This window comes from Diabrotica undecimpunctata, chromosome 2 (genome assembly GCF_040954645.1).
Source record: "Diabrotica undecimpunctata isolate CICGRU chromosome 2, icDiaUnde3, whole genome shotgun sequence".
Lineage (NCBI taxonomy): Eukaryota > Metazoa > Arthropoda > Insecta > Coleoptera > Chrysomelidae > Diabrotica > Diabrotica undecimpunctata.
Genome location: NC_092804.1, coordinates 153790445 through 153811563, shown reverse-complemented (window position 1 = coordinate 153811563; position 21119 = coordinate 153790445). Strand labels below are relative to the sequence as shown.

At 32.3% G+C, this 21119-nt stretch overlaps 1 protein-coding gene across 2 annotated transcripts in view; it reads right to left on the bottom strand.

The window, feature by feature from the left end:
- LOC140435083 (myrosinase 1-like) overlaps nt 1-20913 on the bottom strand; it is a 33692-nt gene extending 12779 nt beyond the window's left edge. Inside the window, exons 1-4 of one of the 2 annotated variants that reach the window (XM_072523784.1) lie at nt 20832-20913; nt 14019-14300; nt 7521-7924; nt 7205-7299 (exon numbers count right to left, since the gene is read on the bottom strand). In XM_072523784.1, the coding sequence (XP_072379885.1) occupies nt 7205-7299; nt 7521-7924; nt 14019-14300; nt 20832-20893 (843 nt within the window). In that variant the 5' untranslated portion in view covers nt 20894-20913. Of the gene's footprint in view, nt 1-7204; nt 7300-7520; nt 7925-14018; nt 14301-16699; nt 16756-20831 lie in introns of those variants that run through there. The other variant, XM_072523785.1, reaches the window with a different exon arrangement.
- Nucleotides 20914-21119: the final 206 nt, after the last annotated feature.

Genomic DNA, 21119 nt, shown 5'->3' with positions numbered 1-21119 from the left:
ACCGACGTGTTATTTAAGAAATACAATCCGCATGTTCTCTGTGTCTATTGTCATAATCAATGTTTTTCTAACAGGTTCTGAAACAGAGTTTTATTGATTTAAAAACTAAAATCTACTCTGAGAAACCCTGTATTTGCTAAAAAATCGTTCTGCGTCTACGCTGTTCGTTGGACTCCAGATGCTCTGTAATGCTGCTTTAGCAAATTACGGAAAACTGCACTGTGTAGCAGGCAAAATATCCTTCACATTGGGATTTTCGTTCCGTCGTATCGATTGAAGGATCTACGAAAGTGAGTATATCCATCTATGTACTCCAATTGTGTCATCGTTCTAAAAAAAGGAATTTTAGAAAAGCTTTTTGAGAGTACACTCGGGTTTATAGTAAAATTTGTAGCTATACATGGGTTAAATAACTATCCAATGTGTAAGAAAGCCTCGCTTGTGTCTTTTAAAGTCATATGGAGAGTTTATTAAAGGCTTTGTCGTTTGCTTTCATAATAGCCCAGTCTGGTTATGCAAAAATCATCGATTTCACGGCAAAATTTTTCGCAGATATCTGAAGCTTTTAAGACGTAGGTGGGGGTTTAAGACTAGATGACGAATAGATGAAAAGGTACTCGTATTTTTACCTTGCGTTTTTTTTTAACAATAATTTATGGTCACAATTTGATTTTTTGTCTTTTTGAGGTTTTTTACCTTATATTTTAAATAAATAATATTTATATCATTTTTTATATCAAGAATATCTTTATTTTTCCGTATTTTCAATTAAAATTGATAAATAATTTACGGAGCTATTTGCAAAAAAGCAGGTTTTTTTGCACTAATTTATGAATTTTATTAATTTTTTTATTAACAAAATAAAATGTTATTAATACATTTGAACATAGAGGAATTACCGTTTTTTAAATTTGTGCGAAATTTTCCCCAGATCGGTCAAATAGTTTAAAAGTTATTTAATTTATTTTTCCCTGAGGCTAATTATTTAAACTATTGAACTTGCCCTATGAATGATGCTAGACACATTTAGCAAATTTCATAGGATTCTTTAAGACTTAAACTATATTTTTCAAGCTACAGACTTGTACGTACAACCATTGGATAGCTGGTAAAAAAACTCACATTTAAAAAAAACCTTCTATGACCAATAGGAACGAAGTTAGCGATTATTTTTTTAAAAATCATATCTCCATTGTTTATAAACATTAAGAAGCAAAACTTGCACAAGTTTTAAATGAAATTCTAAACTTTATATTGAAATATATTTATATCAATACTTATATCAATAAAATTCATCCAAAGGTACTTTCGAAAAATCGACATAGGAAAGTGGAGGGGAAACTATTTTAGCTCCACGCTTCAAAATTTCGTCAGTTTCAGGGTAGTGGCTTTAGAAAGCAATATACTTATACTTCTTTAAGTAAAATATTTTGTGTATTTTGAACAAAAAAGTTTTAACTACACGTATGTAATTACTTTTTGATTGAAAATTGTAAGTGATATTTAAAACTATTGAATGAATAATTAATTATAATAAATAATTATAAAAAAAAACACAACGATACACTTTCTTTAAATGATTTAAGATACTTACAATTCAGTAAAAATATCGGTAAATATCTTTTAAACTAGAAACTCTGCCATCAACTAAAGGTGAAGCCAAACAGCATGTTCTTCGGGTTTACTATCAATTACAAATGTGGTCAGGTAATAACTTAGATGATTGTGCCTATGGTTAGAGACAAAGTGCTACTGGTTTTAAACCAATTTATACTCTAGATAATTTAATTCCCGAAGAGACATTAAAGCACATTACATGCAAATGCACAACAGGTTGCAAAACTACTAGATGTGGGTGCAGGAAACGTGGTTTGAATTGTACGAACTTGTACATAGATTGTACTGAGGAAGAAGTAGAGGAGAAAATATTCTGCAACCTCGGTACAGTTACGTTTGACGACGACAGTGATTTGGAAAATGTATATTTAGGGACTGATTTAATAAGTGAATACACACAACCTGCAACAAAAAGGTTCAAAGCTGACAGGGAAGTCGAATGAATTAACCAAATTTTAACTTTTAAACCAATGTATGACAATGTAAAACAGGTGATGAAAAAATCGTCTTATTTTATCAAAGCAGTAACGCAGATAAGATTAATATTGTGTATCATATTTGTACAAAAAATAGAATAAAAATTAATATTGCTAATTATAAAAATGCAAATAATTATAATTAATATAAGGAATATAATAATATAATGTGTAAAAATTACCTAAAATTTAATTTATAAAATATATAAGTATTATTTCATCAAAAAATTTATTAAAATCCTTTATAAAAGGTATATAATTAAAAAAACCCAATCGGGCTATACCATAAAGACAAAACGTTTTCGGAATCCATATTCCATCATCAGTGTCTAGGTGTACATGTGGATATTATTACATCATTGATATAAAATGAAAAAAAATATATGTTGATTTTCCGGGATTTTCCGAGATTTCCGGAGGGTGAAAATTATATCATCATTATTAATACTGTCACAGACTATTCCAGCCAAATTAAAAAAAAGTTTTTACGGTGAATTTCAAATGGACTTAATTTTTCCGAGGTTTCCCATATTTTCCGGCCAGTGAAAACTATGTAGTTATTCATATTTCGACGAGCTAACCCAGAATAAAAAAAGAGGCTTGCAGCTGCAATGGCAGCCGAGATAATGTAAATTTTTCTTACGTGTTTCAATTTGAAGTTCCGATGTCGAAAAAAAAAACGGAGCTGAAACAGTTATCCTCTCCACTTTTCTATGTCGATCTTTCGAAAGTACCTTCGTTTCGATTGGCTGTAAGTTTCGAAAAATGTAATGAATTTTATAGCTATAAGTTTCAATACAAAGTTTAGATTTTTATTCAAAATTTGTGCAAATTTTACCTCTTAATGTTTATAAACAATGGAGATACAATTTTTTAAAAAATAGTCTCTCACTTCGTTCCTATTGGTCATAGAAGGTTTTTTTTTGTGAGTTTTTTTACCAGCTATTCAATGGTTGTAAGTACAAGTCTGTAGCTTGAAAAATATAAAAGTTATTACAATTGTTTATAAGTAAAAACATACCCCTTTTTCAAATGTTTATTTTGTAAAAATAATTTCGATTAAAACGCACTGAGATAGTTTTAAAGTCTTAAAAAATCCTATGAGATTGGCTAAATGTGTCTAGCATCATTCATAGGGCAAGTTCAATAGTTTAAATAATTAGCCTCATGGATAAATAAATTAAATAACTTTTAAACTATTTGACCGATCGGGGGAAATTTCGCATAAATTTAAAAGACGGTAATTTCTCGATGTTCCAATATATTAGTAACATTTTATTTTGTTAATAAAAAAATTTATAAAATTTATAAATTAGTGCAAAAAACTGCTTTTTTGCAAATATCTCCGTAAATTATTTATCAATTTTAATTGAAAAAACGGGAAAATTAAGATATTCTTGATATAAAAAAGTGATATAAATATTGTTTATTTACAATATAAGGGAAAAAACTTATAGACAAAAAATCAAATTGTGATCAAAAATTATCGTTTAAAAAAAAACGCAAGGCAAAAATACAAGTACCTTTTCATATATTCGTAATCTAATAACCCCCACCTATGTCTCTTTCTTCTTTTTCAGTGAGCAATCGAGATGTTTTTACATCAAAATAAACTTGGCGATGGTGTTCAAATGACTATTTTAAGTTCTCTAATTTTTTCCATAGAAGATGGACGAATGGATACCTCATCATCATCATCATTGGCTTTTACAACTCTTCGTGAGTTTTTGCCGCGTTTACTATTGCCTTCCATTGATTCCGATCCTGTGCTATTATTTCCCATGGCCTTACTTCCATCTTCTCCAGGTCTTCCCTGACTACGTCTTTCCACCTTTTTCTAGGCCTTCCTGTCGATCTTCTATCATCTGGTCTTTCCCAAAACACATTGCTAATCAGTCTGTCGTCATCACTCCGTACCACGTGGCCTACCCATCTTAATCTATTGGCTTTTATGTATCTTACGATGTTTCTTTTTCCGAAAAGAGTCTCTATTTCATTGTTGTATCTGCTCCTCCATTCATTTGTCACGCTGTCCCTGCAAGGACCATATATAATTCGCAGGATTTTGCGTTCCCATACTAATAGCTTATTGATTTCTTTCTTTCTCAATGTCCATGTTTCACTTCCATATGTCACTGCTGGTCGTATTATGGTTTTGTACATTTGGATTTTGGCACGCCTTGAGAGAAGCTTTGACCTCATTAGATGTTGAATGGCAAAGAATGATTTATTCCCCGCCAGTATTCGTACTTCAACCTCCCGTTCTCCTGTGTTTTCACTGGTAATTGTTGCTCCTAGGTATTTGAATTCTTTGACCACCTTAAAATTATGATCGTTTATGGTAATGTTTTGTCTTATTCGCTGTCGTTCCTTTTTTGATACGACCATGTATTTAGTTTTTTCTTCGTTTATTTTCAGGCCTACGCTTAGTGTTGCTTCTTCAAAGTTCGATACTATATCCTTAACTTCCAGTGTTGTCTGTGCTACTGCATCTACATCATCTGCAAATGCGAGAATAATCTTTGCTCCTCTGGCAGTTATGTCTGGTTTGACTCTGGTATAGATTTTTGGCATTGCATATTCCAATGCTAGGTTAAATAGTAATGGGGACAGCGGGTCTCCCTGTCTGAGTCTGGTGCTTATGCCGAAAGCCTTTGAAGTTTTGCGTCCCATTCTAATTTGTGCAAAGGAATTGTTGACACACATTCGCGCAATCATGGTCAGCTTCTTTGGTACGCCTAACTCCATCATTGCACTCCACAGTTTTAGGCGATCTATGGAATCATATGCTTGTGTGAAATCTATGTAGATCTGGTGTACTTCTTTATTATATTCCCAATACTTTTCTAGCATTTGTCTGATAGTAAATATTTGGTCGATTGTTAATCTTCCAGGCCCAAAGCCGCATTGGTAATCGCCAATAATTTCCTCTGTATATGGCAGTAATCGTTTTAGTACAACTTTAGCTAAAGACTGAAGGTAATGGATACTTGGCTCCTTCCAAGTTGTATATTGATTTCATTAATTTTGGACAGAACTCGGTGGTGACGGTCATTTGAATTTCTAGTTTACGTCTGAAAGTTTCATCGGCGTAATTGTCTTTGAGAAATTTAATACTGGAATTTTTATTCTCCCACACATTCAAAACAATTGAGAACGTGATTAAGATATTCACTTAGATACGACTCTGCTGAGAACCTAGAGTTCCATCTAGTTACAACTGGTGCTGGATAAAGTTTTGCTGGGAAATTGGGCACGTTTTCTTTCAAATAATTCAAGTAAGAATTCTTCATTTTTCTTGAAAGACAAAAGGCTGGCTTGACTTTTGCTGTAAACATGTTTAACTCCTTGAACTCTCCTACAGAAACATCACCAACAAGAATAACTTTATGAGTCCAACACTGGAATGTAAGATATGTGGCCCTATTAGAATTTTTAATAGGTTAAAGCAAGCAGACATGTATCTTGCTGAATCTGATACCAGGCCTTTTACTTGTGAATAAGCAATTTCAAAGTCTTTTAATGTATCTATAATTGCCTGTGAACACGTTGATGCATTGTAGTCCAATCTGTAAAGACAAAAATGAATGATTTTGAGCATTAATTAATACATTTTTGAAATTAGCACAGCGTTATGAAGGGCAATGCCTGGAGTAATCTCCAAGTCCGTGCAACTCCAAATTGTTGGTTATAATTTTTTATGGCACTTTAAGGTGCAAAAAACAGTGTTTTTTATTATTAAGTTAAAAATGTGTATACTGTATGGGGAGCGCTGTAGCTTAGTGTTACGATAAATATTATGGCGTATAAAACTGTAAATATATTATTATGACTAATTCTTTTCTGTTCTAGTTGTTTCGGCGCTCAGTTGAAAGACCTGTTTAGCGGAATTCTGATGAGTCACCCACGACTTAAAATTTCCAGAAGCAGGCCGAATAAAACCAGTATGAGCGACCTTCTGGGCTCTTCGATGGGGAATCGCGGCGATTCCGGAACAAGCGGCATTTTATATTTAAAGAGGAATTTTGTTGTAAACAGAACAGTTAGTTTTTGAACATCGCGTTGAGTTTTTAAAATGTAACGCACGGAGATAAATTATATAATTATTAGTGTAATATAAATTAGTTATATTGTGCAAATAAAGACTTTATAAACTTATAAGTGTTATAAGTGTAGAACCTTTAATAATAAATAAAAACAATAAATTAGATTAATAAAAACATTACATTAGTTATTAGTTTATAACGCAAAAGTCGCCCCTACTTTAAAGCCATAAGTAAGGGGTTGAAGAACTTTTTGAGCAATTATTTTTATTCTTACACAAAGATATAATTGACCAACAAGAGAATTCATTTAAAGTTATATCACTATATTTTTTAGAAAAAAAGTTTGGGCCCTGTAGAATTTATAAACATTTATAAATTTTTATAAACAATTAAACGTATATCGAAAGAAATTGACCGATCGGATCCTAGGAAGTGTCATTCGATTTGTAATTAAAAAAGCTACAATATCATGTTTTTGCATAAACATACAATCGTTAATTTTGCATAAACTGTTGGGTCAAATTTATTGTAATATAGCTTAAATTAAAGCTTTTTTTATGTACTTTCATTCAATAATCAAAACCATTTTTTGCACTTTAAAAGTGCAATAAAAAATTATAACCAACAGTTTGGAGTTGCAAACATTTGGAAGTTACTTCAGGCATTGCCTTTATAACGCTGTGCTAATTTCAAAAACTCTTTAATTAATACTCAAAATAATTCACCTTCGTCTCTACAGCTTGGACTATATAATCCATAATTGCAATGATAAGAACATAAACACACATAGAAGTAATTGTAAGTTAGTATAGGTGATAAGTAATAGTTCATTAAACAAATATTGACAACACTGTTCTATTTTTCCATTTAATCCATACATAATGAAAACCGTGAGACGGACGGAAAGAAGTTAAATTATTGTTTTCGCACAATAAAATAGACTATGATTTTAGAGGGACAGTGCTTACAAACTGTCTCTCCCACATACCGAACAAGTAAATTATTGATTACTTGTTACAAGTAACAAATTGAGGAACAGAACATAATTGAGCTTAATATTCTTACTTCAAATTGCCTTTGTCGTTCAGCGGCTTCTTGATCCTTAGGTGAATTTGTTAGAGGATCTATCCATTGACAATCTATGACTATGGACATTGGAGCTAAAAAATTACGCAAATATTAATTAATAATACTAAAATTGTAATTAAGCCGTTTAAAAAATATTTATAAATCATTGTTTTAACAAAGAATGATTGCAAAACAAAGTTCAGAATAGTTCAAATAACAATCTTGTAGAAGTCCTGCAAATCAAGACAAAAATACAGTATTTTGCATAGTATCATAATGACGTATAAGTAAACTTTTTTTTATATGTATTTACCTTTATAATTGGGAAACTCCTTTTTATACATACGATAAATAGCAGCATGGGATTTAACAAGCACATATGCACAATCGTATTCTAAAACCCCACTGCTGTTTAAACCAGGCGCTAGTAAAGTAGTTCCATATCCGTAATGGCAAACTTGTTTTGGTTCATTGATGGTAATCCAATACTGTACGTCAGGTAAATTTTTTATAACAACTCTTGCATAGTCTACAATATAGGGTACCAAACTAACATTACTCCATTGAATACCTTCATCGTAAAGCCTCTGAGGAAGGTCCCAGTGGTAGATAGTAGCAACTGGAACCATGTTGTATTTAAGAATTTCTTTAACTAGATCTTTATAGTATTTGAGACCAGCTTCACTGATATTGTCAGTTTTTCCAGTAGGTAGGACCCTAAAAATTTTAAAAATACGATTTTTTAAAAATACGATCGGTATATACCAAAAGCTCAATAATTTATTTACAAAAAAAGAACTAGATCAAGGCTTATTAGTTTATTACTAATAATAGATAAAGTGGAAAACATAAACAATAGCAGAATTATTTCTGTTTTTAACTGAGAAATATATATATATATATATATATATATATATATATATATATATATATATATAAACATATCGCACCCTCAGTGCAAGACTTCAGTAACTCAAAATTTTATGAAAATGAAGTAATCATGGAATTCGACTCGACTGTAAACATGCATATCTATCCCCCGTAAAACTTTAGTAACTTTCAAATGCTTAACCGGCTAAATATTACAACAACAACAGTTTAACTATTTTGCGTTTTTGTACATAAGTTCCGTGCAAAACTGTTGTAATTCTAATGTAACAGAGTTACAACAGTTTTGCACGGAACATTGCAATGGTTTCAATAACAAGCAATGAAAGTCACGACAAAAATACGATATTTGTTATTTTAATATCTATATCTGTGGTGTTTAATTTTAATATACAGCGTGTCTACGTAATCCATTAACGGCCGAGACAATAAAGAAAGAGTTACGAGACCAATCTATTCATGTACCAATCAAAAGAAAGATTTGGTATACTTATGCCATTTGGGTATGATACCAGAAGCCCACCATAGTTTTTATAAAAATATTTTGGCCCAAGATGATATACGAGAAGAGGACAACAACTAACAGAAAATATGTCTACACTTTTTACAATTTTCTCCGTGCAAAAGTGTTGTAACTTTGAAATTCCTAATTTTTTTAGCATTAATATTATTTTATTTAAATTTCTATTTTTGGTTAATGTAATATAGGCTGAAAAACATGCAAAATCATAATTAAATGTTAATTTTTCTTAAAACGTGTGTCTTATTTCACCGATATTAGCACGAAAATAAACAAAATCGTCTTTATCTCGAAACTTACTTATTCTGACTTACTGCAGTCTTGCACTGAGGGTGCGATATATGTTTTAGATGGGTTGGAGTCAATAAAACTTTTATTGACTCCAACCCATCCAAAACATATTTATATATTTTTTCCAAACAAGTCACAGGTACTTTTTTTCTTAATCTTGTAGAAGAATATGGGTTTTTTTGATATATGATCACTAATCGCATTAGTAACGCATTGGTTAGTGATCGGTGTAGTAGTGTCTGGGGGCTCGGGAGACTGTGACCTTGGAAGCCCTGAAGAAGACATCGAAGAGGATGCCAAAAGCTCATATATATACTGCTGTCCAAAATAAATGCACCATCTTAAGTGTACCATAAGTTTGAAGCTATTTTTCTTCTGAACCGTTGAATGGATTTCGATGATTATTTCAAACTATTTCTATAGCTACAACTTAATTAGAAGGTGGACCATCTGCACATTCTGCTTTGAAATGACCAATAAACATGCAAATCAATGAAACACCAGCTTGCAATACCGGCAAATATAGCGCAATGGCACACGTATTCGAATTACTCGTTGGGGACGAATGTATGATGTCCACAAGAGGTCAATCGAGGCACTGGACAAAACTTTGAAGGATATTCGTGACAACCAATAATTTTTGATGGAGCCATGATTTTATTGTCAGGTGATTTTTGTCAGACTCTTCCAATTATTCACCGATCAACTGTAGACGAAGTAAACGCACGACTAAAATTATCCAATAAGTGGTGGTACGTAAAGACGCTTTTGACAACTAACATGCGAGTGGTTTTACAACAATATCAAAGTGCAATTGTTTTTTTTGCAGTTGTTAGAAATTGGAAATTATAAAGTCGCTATTGACACCTCGACCGGATTGATCACATTACCCGCGATTACTATTACTTCACAGACTCGAAAGAGGAGTCTATTCAGCGTGTTTTTCTGTACATAGCGCAAACATTCACTAACCATAATTGACTAAGTGAACAAGCAATATAGGCACCAAAAAGGTTGTATTCATTCAAATCAATTGATACAGTTATAAAATAAATCAGGATACCGATGATTCCAAGGTACTTAGGCTATGGCTTCACGAGCGACAGATTGTCGCTAGCAGTAGCAGTAAAATGTAGTTTGATAAATGAAAACAACAGCAGTGATACTGAGTGGCTCCACGCGCTGTAGATTGTCGCTTCGTTTTGAGACCGAGACGCGTCGTCAAGGTCGTGTCGCGTTCGAATAGATCCGGACCTATTTTTTAGCAGTAATTTGCAGCGCGTTTGTGGCTCCACTAGCAGTAATTTGTCGCTTGTAGCGGTAATTGCCATTTAATCGGATATTTTTGTTCTTGTTTGTTTATTTCTCTGTGTTTGTTAAGTTGTTTCTTTGTTTTTATAAATTACTTTAAAGTTTTTTCATACAATTTTGTGTCTCAAATCATAACAAAAAATTATAAGTTGTAAGAAAGAAATAAATCCAATATTTTCTTTATCGGTATTCTAGATAACAAAAATCAATGCATGTTTTTTTTTTCAATCCCAATTAACCGTATCAAACTGTACTTTATAATAGATGCCATTATTAAACAAGAAAAAGTTGAATAGAGAGAATAAACAGTTTTTATTGATTTCCCGAAAATCTATTTTTTGGATTTCCTTCTTCGAACTGGTGATTCATTTCTATATAAGTGGTTGTCTAATCGTGTCATATAAATAAAATTTTAATAATTATTGTTTATAGTAAAATTTTATTATCCTTCAGTACTAATGTTTCATTTTCGATAGCTTGGCGTGATTCATAAATAAAAGAATGCAACAAAGCAGATTTTATGTCGCATCAGAATTTTTTAAATTATTGTAACATAAAAAAGCAAGTTAGATATTCGAAAAGGAAGATTCATTACATCAACCCAATATGATAAATGAATATAATCGACATATGGGAGCCGACGATCTACTTGATAATTCAGTAGCTAATTACAGAATACGCAGAGGTAAGAAGTGGTGGCGGCCCCTTTTTATTCTAATGAAAGTTAAATAGTTAAATATTTGTTTTTTTTTATTTTTAGGTAGATACATGTATAGAATTATAAAATATGTAATTTGAAATCTTACTTTAAGGTAGGTAATTGCAAATTTTTCTTCTGGGCTTAGGCTATCACGCATTGATGTATCCTGTTTTCGTATGACATCTTCTATTTCACATAATAAAAAATTAAAAGAAGACACTGACATTTTGTAATATTCAAAAAACTTGTCAGGATATTCTTTTAATTTGTTGTGTAAAAGAAAAAATTTTCCCTCTGTCTGTCTAGGCACTAGAACAGGGTGAATCCACCATTTCCGTTGTTTTTTTAACCCTACGTCGACGGCACAATGCCAATATTAAAGCAACTTTTTGTTGAAATGATAGATTATCCATACTATATTATTGTATTATCGGTGTGAATTTATTTTACTTATTTATTTTTTTTTATTCTTTATTTTTATTTATTTTATCTGCTATATACACGGACATTATATAAACAGACAAGATATTACTGATTGTAGCTGCGTCATATTAACGCTCATGGAGCCACTACAAGACCAAAACGCGGCGATATGCGCGCTGTAAACTGTCGCTCGTGGAGCCATAATTTTACTGCTTTACTGCCGCCGTAATTTTACTGCTACTGCTAGCGACAATCTGTCGCTCGTGGAGCCATAGCCTTACCGTTTGATTTTAAACGTCTGCAATATCCCGTGCATTAGTCATTTGGAATAATGATAAAGAAATCGCAAGGCCAACCATTGGAAGTTTGCGCAATTTGCACGAGAGAGCTTTTCATCCTTCACTCGTATTTGCAGTAGGTATTTGGTCATTAAAAGCAGTACAAGAAGATCTCACGAATGTCAAAAAAAACCAGGATAGTGGTAAACAAAGTAAATCGTTTCCTGGTGCATTCACCAAAATATTATCAAACAATAATGATTTTGCGGTTAAATAGATGAAATTATGGTAATTGTATTCTCGCTTTCACGCTTGTTTTTGGAAAATTGTCGACTATGCTGAAGTGTAAAATGTGCGACGAAAATATTAAATTTTATTTTGGTGTATCCAACAATTGCAGAATGTCATAAACATAAAATGAAACATAAAGTTGAACATAACACTATACTAAACAAGGACAAACAGTCCTTACTTTTTAAATAATTTTAAACTGTTTGTCCTTGTTAAGTGTAGTGTTTATGTTCTATTTTATGTTTACTTTTATGTTTACTTTTATATTTATGACATTCTGCAATTGTTGGATAGCCCAAAATTGACGAAATGGCCCTGAAGATGCTCTAAGGAGCGAAAGTACTTGGGCAAGATTTAATTAATAAAACTGTGCTCGATATCTGCCTTGATTTTATCAAAGGTCATTTATTCGAGTATTCAATTTTATATCAATTTTCTATTGTTGTTGGTAGTTCTCAGTGCAAAATGTCTGCAGATAATTATAGACTGAAGGAACCTATCCAAAAGTTTTAAATGAGGCAGCATCATGCGTATTTCCTTGTATGCAAAGAAGACGATAGCCAAAATAAAATAAAGCTATGATTGCTATTCTACACAGAGGGCTACTATTAACTTCTAAGAACGTTGAAAAAGTAGAATTGGTATTTCCGATACGAGACCATTGTTTCATACTACAGAACCGTTTATTTGCTCTTTGCAAAAAGGAGTTCAACAAACAAATAATTATCGAAAATCCAAATCTATATAATAGAATAATTCAGAAGGATGCAACCATAAGATGACTAGGTATTGACATAGATATTTTTGATTGAAAGCAAGAGGCAGTAGATCAATTTAAACTCATTTATCAACGGAAGTTTAAATTTCAGTCTTCCAAAATTTGCAATTTAACGAGCATTAAACTTCCAGCACATATTTCTCGTCTAAGCAGAACAGTTTTTTTACCATTCCATTGGTAATGTTACATCTATGATGAAAGAGAAAGAAAATGTTTTAAGCATTAATCCTTCAAAAATGGCTAAAGACAATACCTTAGCAAACAAGAAAAAATTTTCTGATGCCAAAATGTTTTTCGAATTCAATTTTGGGTTTGATTGGAAGTCTAATCCATGCTTAAAGTTTTACGTTAATTTTTTACTTCTCATGAATAACGTAGTAAAGTTTGTGCAGAAATTGAAGATTTATGTGGCATAACTGAAAAAGCACCAAGATTATGTGTTTAAAATATTTTTTTATCCACTCCCCGTGTTAGGGAGTGGTAAGAGACTCAAATTAATTCGAAACGCAACCGTCTTCGTATATTTATCGTCCTTACTCGACGCAATGAGTACAAGAGTGATGGTAATTTATATGGGTAAATTGTTGATGCATAGTGGAATATAAATATTCTCAGCATCGCCCTGAATGGCTTGACTAAGCTTGGGTATACAGTTTACTTTAATTGCTATCGACACATTTAACTTCATCTTTCCTCACTAGAGGTCTCTAGTAGCATACTCTGGTAATTATTTTTCCTATAATTGCCAGAGTAGTCGGTGCGTTTTGATTTAGTTTGAGTCTTCTTACAAACTCTCTCTGATGACGGGTAGACCCAGAAACACGTGTTAGGGAGTGGTAAGAGACTCAAATTAAATCGAAACGCAACCGTCCTCGTATATTTTTTTATTGTTAAGAACGTAATGAAATCATCACACAATATATGTTTTACTGACTTCATATCTCCCTCTAATTAATTACACATTAAAGCAAAACGAAAAAACTGAGATGCAAAATGCAAAAAATCCAAATTTTGGAAGCAAAACAGATAAAATTCATTTTTAAAATAATAATTGAGCTCCTTAAATATTTTTTGAGAACTCAAGATTTCCACACAATAATTACTTAAATATCTAAACAAATTTTACATGTTTTGAAAATAAAACATCTTAATATGAAGTGATAACCGTTTTTTGCCATTTTCCCAAAAGTTATGTCTTTGGACTTAACGCGTTTTGCTGTTAAGGAACTCATATATTATGCAAATGCAAATAATTACTTAAATTCTGCTAATATACTTATACTTTTGAAAATTATTTATTATTGTATCGATTTAATTAGAATATAGGGTACCTTGACCAAGATATCGAAAATCTAAACAGTTTTATTCCAAGTTCGGCAGCAAGTCTGACGTCCTCTTTATATTTGTAATAACTATCACATGCAATATCTCCAGTATCGCCATTTAAAATTGGGGAGGGTACTCTGTGAACGTAGCTATCCCAAATGCTTTCGCCTTTTCCATCTATATTCCAAGCACCTTCAATTTGGTATGCTGAAGTAGCTACGCCAAATGGGAAATTATCTGGGAATTTTCTATTGTATTTAATTTCCTTCGTTTCTGCAGCTGCGAGACTGTAAATAAGAATATTAAAATAAGTAATAATTTGTTAATAATGGTTTGATTTACGTTATTTAGACAAAAAAAAAATCTAAGCTAGTGCTTGATTTACAGGGTACTTAAATACAAAGGAATAAAAATTGTAGTTTACAATGAACATAGATAATATAAAATAATTCGATGGAATGCCAGTACCAAAAAGGCTCGTAAATATATGTCAAAACCGTCAATGTAATGTTAATAGTGTTTTTTTTTGTAAGAAATAAAGGTTTTATTGATTTTTATTGATTTTTATGGATTTTTATTGTTAAAAAAGCAGTTTAAAAAGTAATTGTCAAGTATTATATTTTAGAAAGAACACAATTAACGTAATCAATACACGTTAATGGAATTCAGAGTTTAAAACCTTGGTACACTACACTACAAACACTATCTACCTTCTAAATACATATAATTAAAATTGTTAATCTATTATAATTATAAACATTTCTTTATCCTTTTAATACATAATTATTAAATGAATTTCAATTTGTATAAAAAGATAAAAAGATATAAACAGAAATTTATTATTGAATTCTTTTCAAAAGAGATGTAACCGATCTCGCTCACTTACAGCTCGATCGTTGTTGCTCAAACCTACATGTTGCCTGCCATATGTTAACGATATATTTGTTATTTTTCCCCATGGCAGGAATGATTTGGTGTCTTTACAAATCCATCTGAATGGTAAAAATCCTAGTAACCAGTTCAGGACGGAGATGGAAACTGATTCATCCCTACCGTTCCTTGACGTTCTTATAAGGAAAAACAAAAGCATCTACAGGTATCGTTTTCCCGCCTTATCTCAACCCAAAGACCTAGACGAAAGCTTTTTTTCCTTACATCAAAGGTGTCACAGACAAAATTGACAAAATCCTCAAATCAAGAGAATAACGACAATATTTACCTCCAAACAAAAACTTGCTTTTGCCCGATCAGTCATAGACAACATTCCAAATAAACAATATGGAGTTTATGAAACTCCTTGTGCAGACTGCTCCCAATCTTACATAGGCCAAACCAACCACAGAATCCAAAATAGGATTTATATACATTTCATTTTTGTTTACAATCTCGATTCAATTTTAGCTCCAGGTCAACCCTATCTTCATACGGGTCACAAACCAAGAGTTTTATAAACCAAGAATTATCTAAGGAGCCATAGAGATTAAAAAACGGCCGAATAGTCTCAATAGGCGGCACCCGGTTGCCTTCGACATGCAGACCTCTTCTAAAAAAAAAAAAAGAATATTCACTCCACCAACCAATTCAAATCCCGCCGTCAGGAATCTTCGTGTCAACTCAAACGTCATATCAGTGAACCACGTTATATTTGACAATATAAATGGACCGTCCGTCATCCCAAGCAGCAGTAATACAGTGAGTAGTGAACAGTGTAGCAAGAGATGTGGCGATGTGAGACCCCGGAAGCCCTGATGAAGACATCAGAGATGATGTCGAAAGCTCGGCTTAGTGAAAATTCGACGCGGTTTAACCAGGAAGCCAGGTGAGTTTGATATTAATTTTTGTAACAATATTAAGAAAGAGTGAGAGAAATAAAAGAACAACACCTGAACAAAGATACACAAAAGGGAAATCGTGGATGATGGAAATACTTATAGATCAGAGAAAAAAAAACAAAGAAAATCTCCAAGAGAATATTTGACATCGTCAGAAGAAAGATAAGAAAAGCCAAAGAAAAACAAAAAACAGACCAATGTCAAGAAATAGAGAAGTATCAGAGTCGATATGACAACTTCAATGTCCCCAAAGAAGAAAGTATGGGAAGAATACTTTTTTTTCACGACGAAGAAATTTTTCCACGACCTTAGAACAATACAAGAACCCACCATTGAAGAAAATTTAGGTCCCGAAATCCTACCAGAAGAAATAACGGCAGCCGTCAGACAAATGATGGATGGAAAGGTACCGGTGCTTATGTACGGAGTAGAAACGTGGACATTGAAGGCGGCAACTCTATCAAAACTTCATTCTTTTGAGCTATGATTATACAGAAGGATCCTGAAGGTACCATGGACAGACAAAGTCACCAATGAAGGAGTACTACGGAGGATGAACGCAACCGCGGACCATTACCCAGTAACGTCATCATAGCCAGAATGATCGCCTACGTTCGGAACGGACAGGCACCCTAAGAAGAAGAAGAATATTAATCTTATTTGTATGAACTGTAGAAACCTCTTCCAACATATATATATATATATATATATATATATATATATATATATATATATATATATATATATATATGTAATAATATATAATATATACTAATAATAATTGTCTTTAATCGTTTAACGAGGGTATTCATTTACAATTTTAACATAATTATCGGTTTCAATTAACTACTTACGTGGATAACAGCAACATATATAAGCGGTATCCACACATATTACAGAGTGCTGAAAACTACTGAATACGCATTTTCGATAACTCTTTATATATGTAGGAAACATTTTAAAATACAACATATAGGGGAAATTCTTTATATATATATATATATATATATACATATATATATATATATATATATATATATATATATATATATATATATATATATATATATATATATATATATATATATATATATATATATATATATATATGTTACGGGGGCAATGTACGAAATTGAACAATCTTACTATTGTACGAAAAATCTTGTTCACTTCTAGCATTGTACCCCTTTACTGTACAATTTTCGAAATATACATAATCGTCGGACTTTATATAAAAGAATTGCTGTACAATGTTTGAATTTCAATAAGTAGCCATGCGTTAAAATTTGGGAGAATATGACAGATATCGATCACTCTATTTATTGTAGAACAATGTCTTCTCATTATTTATATTTTAGTTTGATACAGCATTTTATCACATTGTCGATTTGAAAAAGAACCACTCTATATATAAATAGAAAATATCAAATAACAAAAAATGTTCGATTTTTGATTTGGTGTTTCGCTGGTCAATAATAATCGATTTGAATCTATAAGCGTTTCGATAATCATTTTTAATTTTGGTCATTTCGGACATTGTACACTTTGGGGGTACAATGCTAGAAGTGGACAATAATTTCCGTACAATGCTAGGATTGTCCAATTTCGGGCTTTACTCGTAATATATATATACACTAGCTGACCCAGCGAGAGCGAACTTCGTACCGCCTTAAAATTAAATAATGTGTCTAAAAAATTAACAGAAAATAAAATTAAAAAAAACACTCAAACCTATTATGTATGGAAGAAGTTAAAAGATTTTAATACTTTCTGATAAAAATATTGTTGTATTCTTTTTTGCGTTAAATAAATATACAACGAAGACGGTTTTCAGACAGGCGAATAATTGCCAATGCGCGAAATATGGAAACTCTAAGGTAATTTTAGATTTAGATAATTAGAAATAAAATCTAAGATAGATAAAGCAAGATCTGCATTTCAAAAAATGGCTAAGCTATTTAAATGTCACGATTTATCAGTACCCATAAAAATCAGGTTACTACGATGTTATATCTTTCCTATACTGTTGTACGGAGTTGAGTCGTGGACTCTCACATACGCTTGTACGGAAGAAAATTGAGGCTTTCGAAATGTGGCTTTATGGTACTGTCCTGAAGATATCCTGTAACGACCACGTTACTAACCAGGACGTTTTATTAAAAATGAAAAAAGGAATAGAGTTGTTAACCACAATTAAAACAGCCAAAATTGAATACCTCGGTCACATCATGAGGAACAGCGAACGATATGGGGTGCTGCAATTAATTATTCAAGGAAAAGTAGAAGGAAAACGTGGACCAGGAAGGCAAAGAATTTCCTGGCTGAAAAATCTACGTACGTGGTTCAACACAACAACCACAAATCTTTTCAGAGCCGCAGTTGGCAAAATACAAATTGCCATAATAGTTGGCAACATCTGAAACGGATGGGCTCTATAGGAAGAAAAAGTTAATTCCGCAAACTTCTAACGGTTGACTTTGTGATTTGTTTATTGTCATTGCAGAAGCCAAAAGCACGAAAAATTGTAAACATTTTTCTGTAGGCTTGATTTTTTTCTTTTGTTGCATTATTGTATTTATCGACAAAACAATGATATTTACTGACAAACATTTCTGTTCTTATTTCCTCTTTTGCTGCTACTTCAATGTCTTCCTTTATTTTGGTCCAGTAGGAGTCTATATCTGTTTGACCTTCTTCATTTACATTTTGATTCCTTAGCCTGTTAGTGATGTTTTTCGAGTACCGTTCTACAATTGTCGCATCTCCCAGCTTTTTGCACATTTTGCACATTTTTTGTCTCTATTTTATTTTCTTTATTGGTGTTTGAAATATTGAGATCACTTACGCAATGAGTCTACGTTTGCGCCTCTATAACTTCTGCAGTTTATTACGTCTGTTCTATGCCTTGAATCGTTGATTGAATCTTGAATCTATTAAGATGTGATCAATCTGACTCGTTGTTCTTCCATCAGGAGAGGTCCAGGTTACCTTGTGTATATTCTTGTGTTCAAAATAGGTGCTAACGACTGACATATTGAGTGCTGCTGCTAAGTTTATCAGTCGTAATCCATTATCACTACTGATGTTGTCTAGGCTATGTCTTCTTCGTGGGCATGAAAACTCGCTCTCGTCCTAGGTCTAGGTCATCTCCTGTAGGCTTGCTCTAGGTCTTCGAAGAACTGTTCTTCTATTTCCTCTGGTTTGTCATTAGTTGGGACATGTGCATTGATCAAACTGTAATTAAAGAATTTCTCTTTTAAGCGCAAATAGTACATTCTTTGACTATAGGCATTAAAGTCAATAATAAGGCCTTTTGTTTTTCGGTTTACAATAAATCCCACCTCATCTGTGTTTTGGTTTTTATTGCAGCTGTAATTTATAGAATGGGTTCTCTTGTATAGAGTGCCAGTTCCCGTCCACCGCATTTCCTGCAGTGCTAAAACGTCTAATTTGTACGTGTTTACTATGTCTAGTAAAGATGTGAGTGCTCCAGTTCGGTACAGGGTTCGGGTAGTCCATATTTCTAATCTAAATTCCATTTTCGTTTGCAGAGTTGTCGTCTTGAGTTCCGTCCAGCTAATAGTTCCTGAGTTTTCGTAACATATGTTTGTTTTACAGGAAGAGGTTGTCAGCCTCTAGCACAACCCCCAACCTGGAAGGCCAGAGACTCTTTTGTTAGGGTTGCCATACCTTAGACTGTTTTGGTTCTCAGTTGGTATTTTTATTTCTCAACTACCCATCGATCCTATGACCGGTTAGGGCGTTCCCCTATCCACCACCTTGGGACGCGTCCAATGGGAGACAGACAACTCCCCACGGAAGTTGTATTTTCTTATGAAAATGCATTTCAAGAAGAAAAACCTAGTAACAAATGTTTTAACAAAACACGACTACCAATTGTCATTTATAAACAAGGAATTTCACAAGATAGAAGAAAGAAAACAAAAAAACACCAAAAGCAGTTTAGAAACATTTACAAGAATGGAAACTAAGAAAGGATAAGAAATAAGTACAACACCACAACAACATTTAAAACAACCAATACACTCAGATCTATCGTGTCCAAAACCAAACTTAACAGCACACAAGAGAGATCAAAGAACTGCATCTATAAAATACCCTGTGAATGCAATAATTTCTATGTAGGAGAAACAGCAAGACCACTAACATTCAGGATAAACGAGCATAAAATATACATCAAAAACAGGACTTCTATAAATCACAGATATACAAACATGCCTGGGACAATGAACACAGAGTGCAATGGAAATATGCATCAATAATGAAAGAAAGAGACATGAAAAAGATAAAAATCAAAAAAGCAGCCCTCATCCTACATAGTGAAGAAAACTGCGTAACAAACGCAACAGCGGAATGTAGCTAGCTTTGGTTGACAATACTAAAATAAGTCAACAACAAGAATATACCAACAATACTGGATTAAGAAACTCTGAGACACATTGTCTTCAATCATACACAATACATATGCAACACTCAACACATAAACACAATACACGAACGCTCACACACACATTGAAAAGAACATTTTGAAAAGACAACCTCACCAACAACTTTGGCGGTTATAGATTATTTTATTAAAATTCTTAAATATTCTTTTTTGAAAACGCCAAATTTTTTATTTAGTAATGTAACTTTCATTACAATTAACTGTGGCTTAATCTTATATAAACTCAATATTTAATTTAGACATGTCACAAGAAAATAGTTTCAGAACCTTATTAAACGTATTTTCAACTGAAACTGTAGTTAACTGCAATTAAAGATAATAAGTAATGTTTATTTATAATAAGTAATGTTTATTTATAACTGAAAGTTTTTTTTATTAATAAACAAGGTAACACGACGTTTGAAACCCTCAAAAATATTTTATGGTTTTTAATAACTTTTAAATGAAACATTTTCAATTATTTTTGCACTTCTAATAGTTGAGCCATGATGGCTAATAAAGATCGATTGAAAACTTACGTGAATGTTAGACAAATATAAATCAGGTAGCGAAGCGAAGTAAAATGCTTTGGTCTCATCATATCTTCAACTTCACGAGTACTGCAAGGATAACTATTTTGGAAGTTATTTTATACTACTAATTATATGCAAACTAAACTGTTTGATAACGAAATTTGTCAACCGGTACATATTATTACAAATAATAGCTGTTAATCATTGTGTTTTGGAAAAATAATTAATCAACTGAGTAAATTTTTTCAGATAGTGTACGGTTAGTATAAATCTATAAGTGTTTGGTTTTAATAA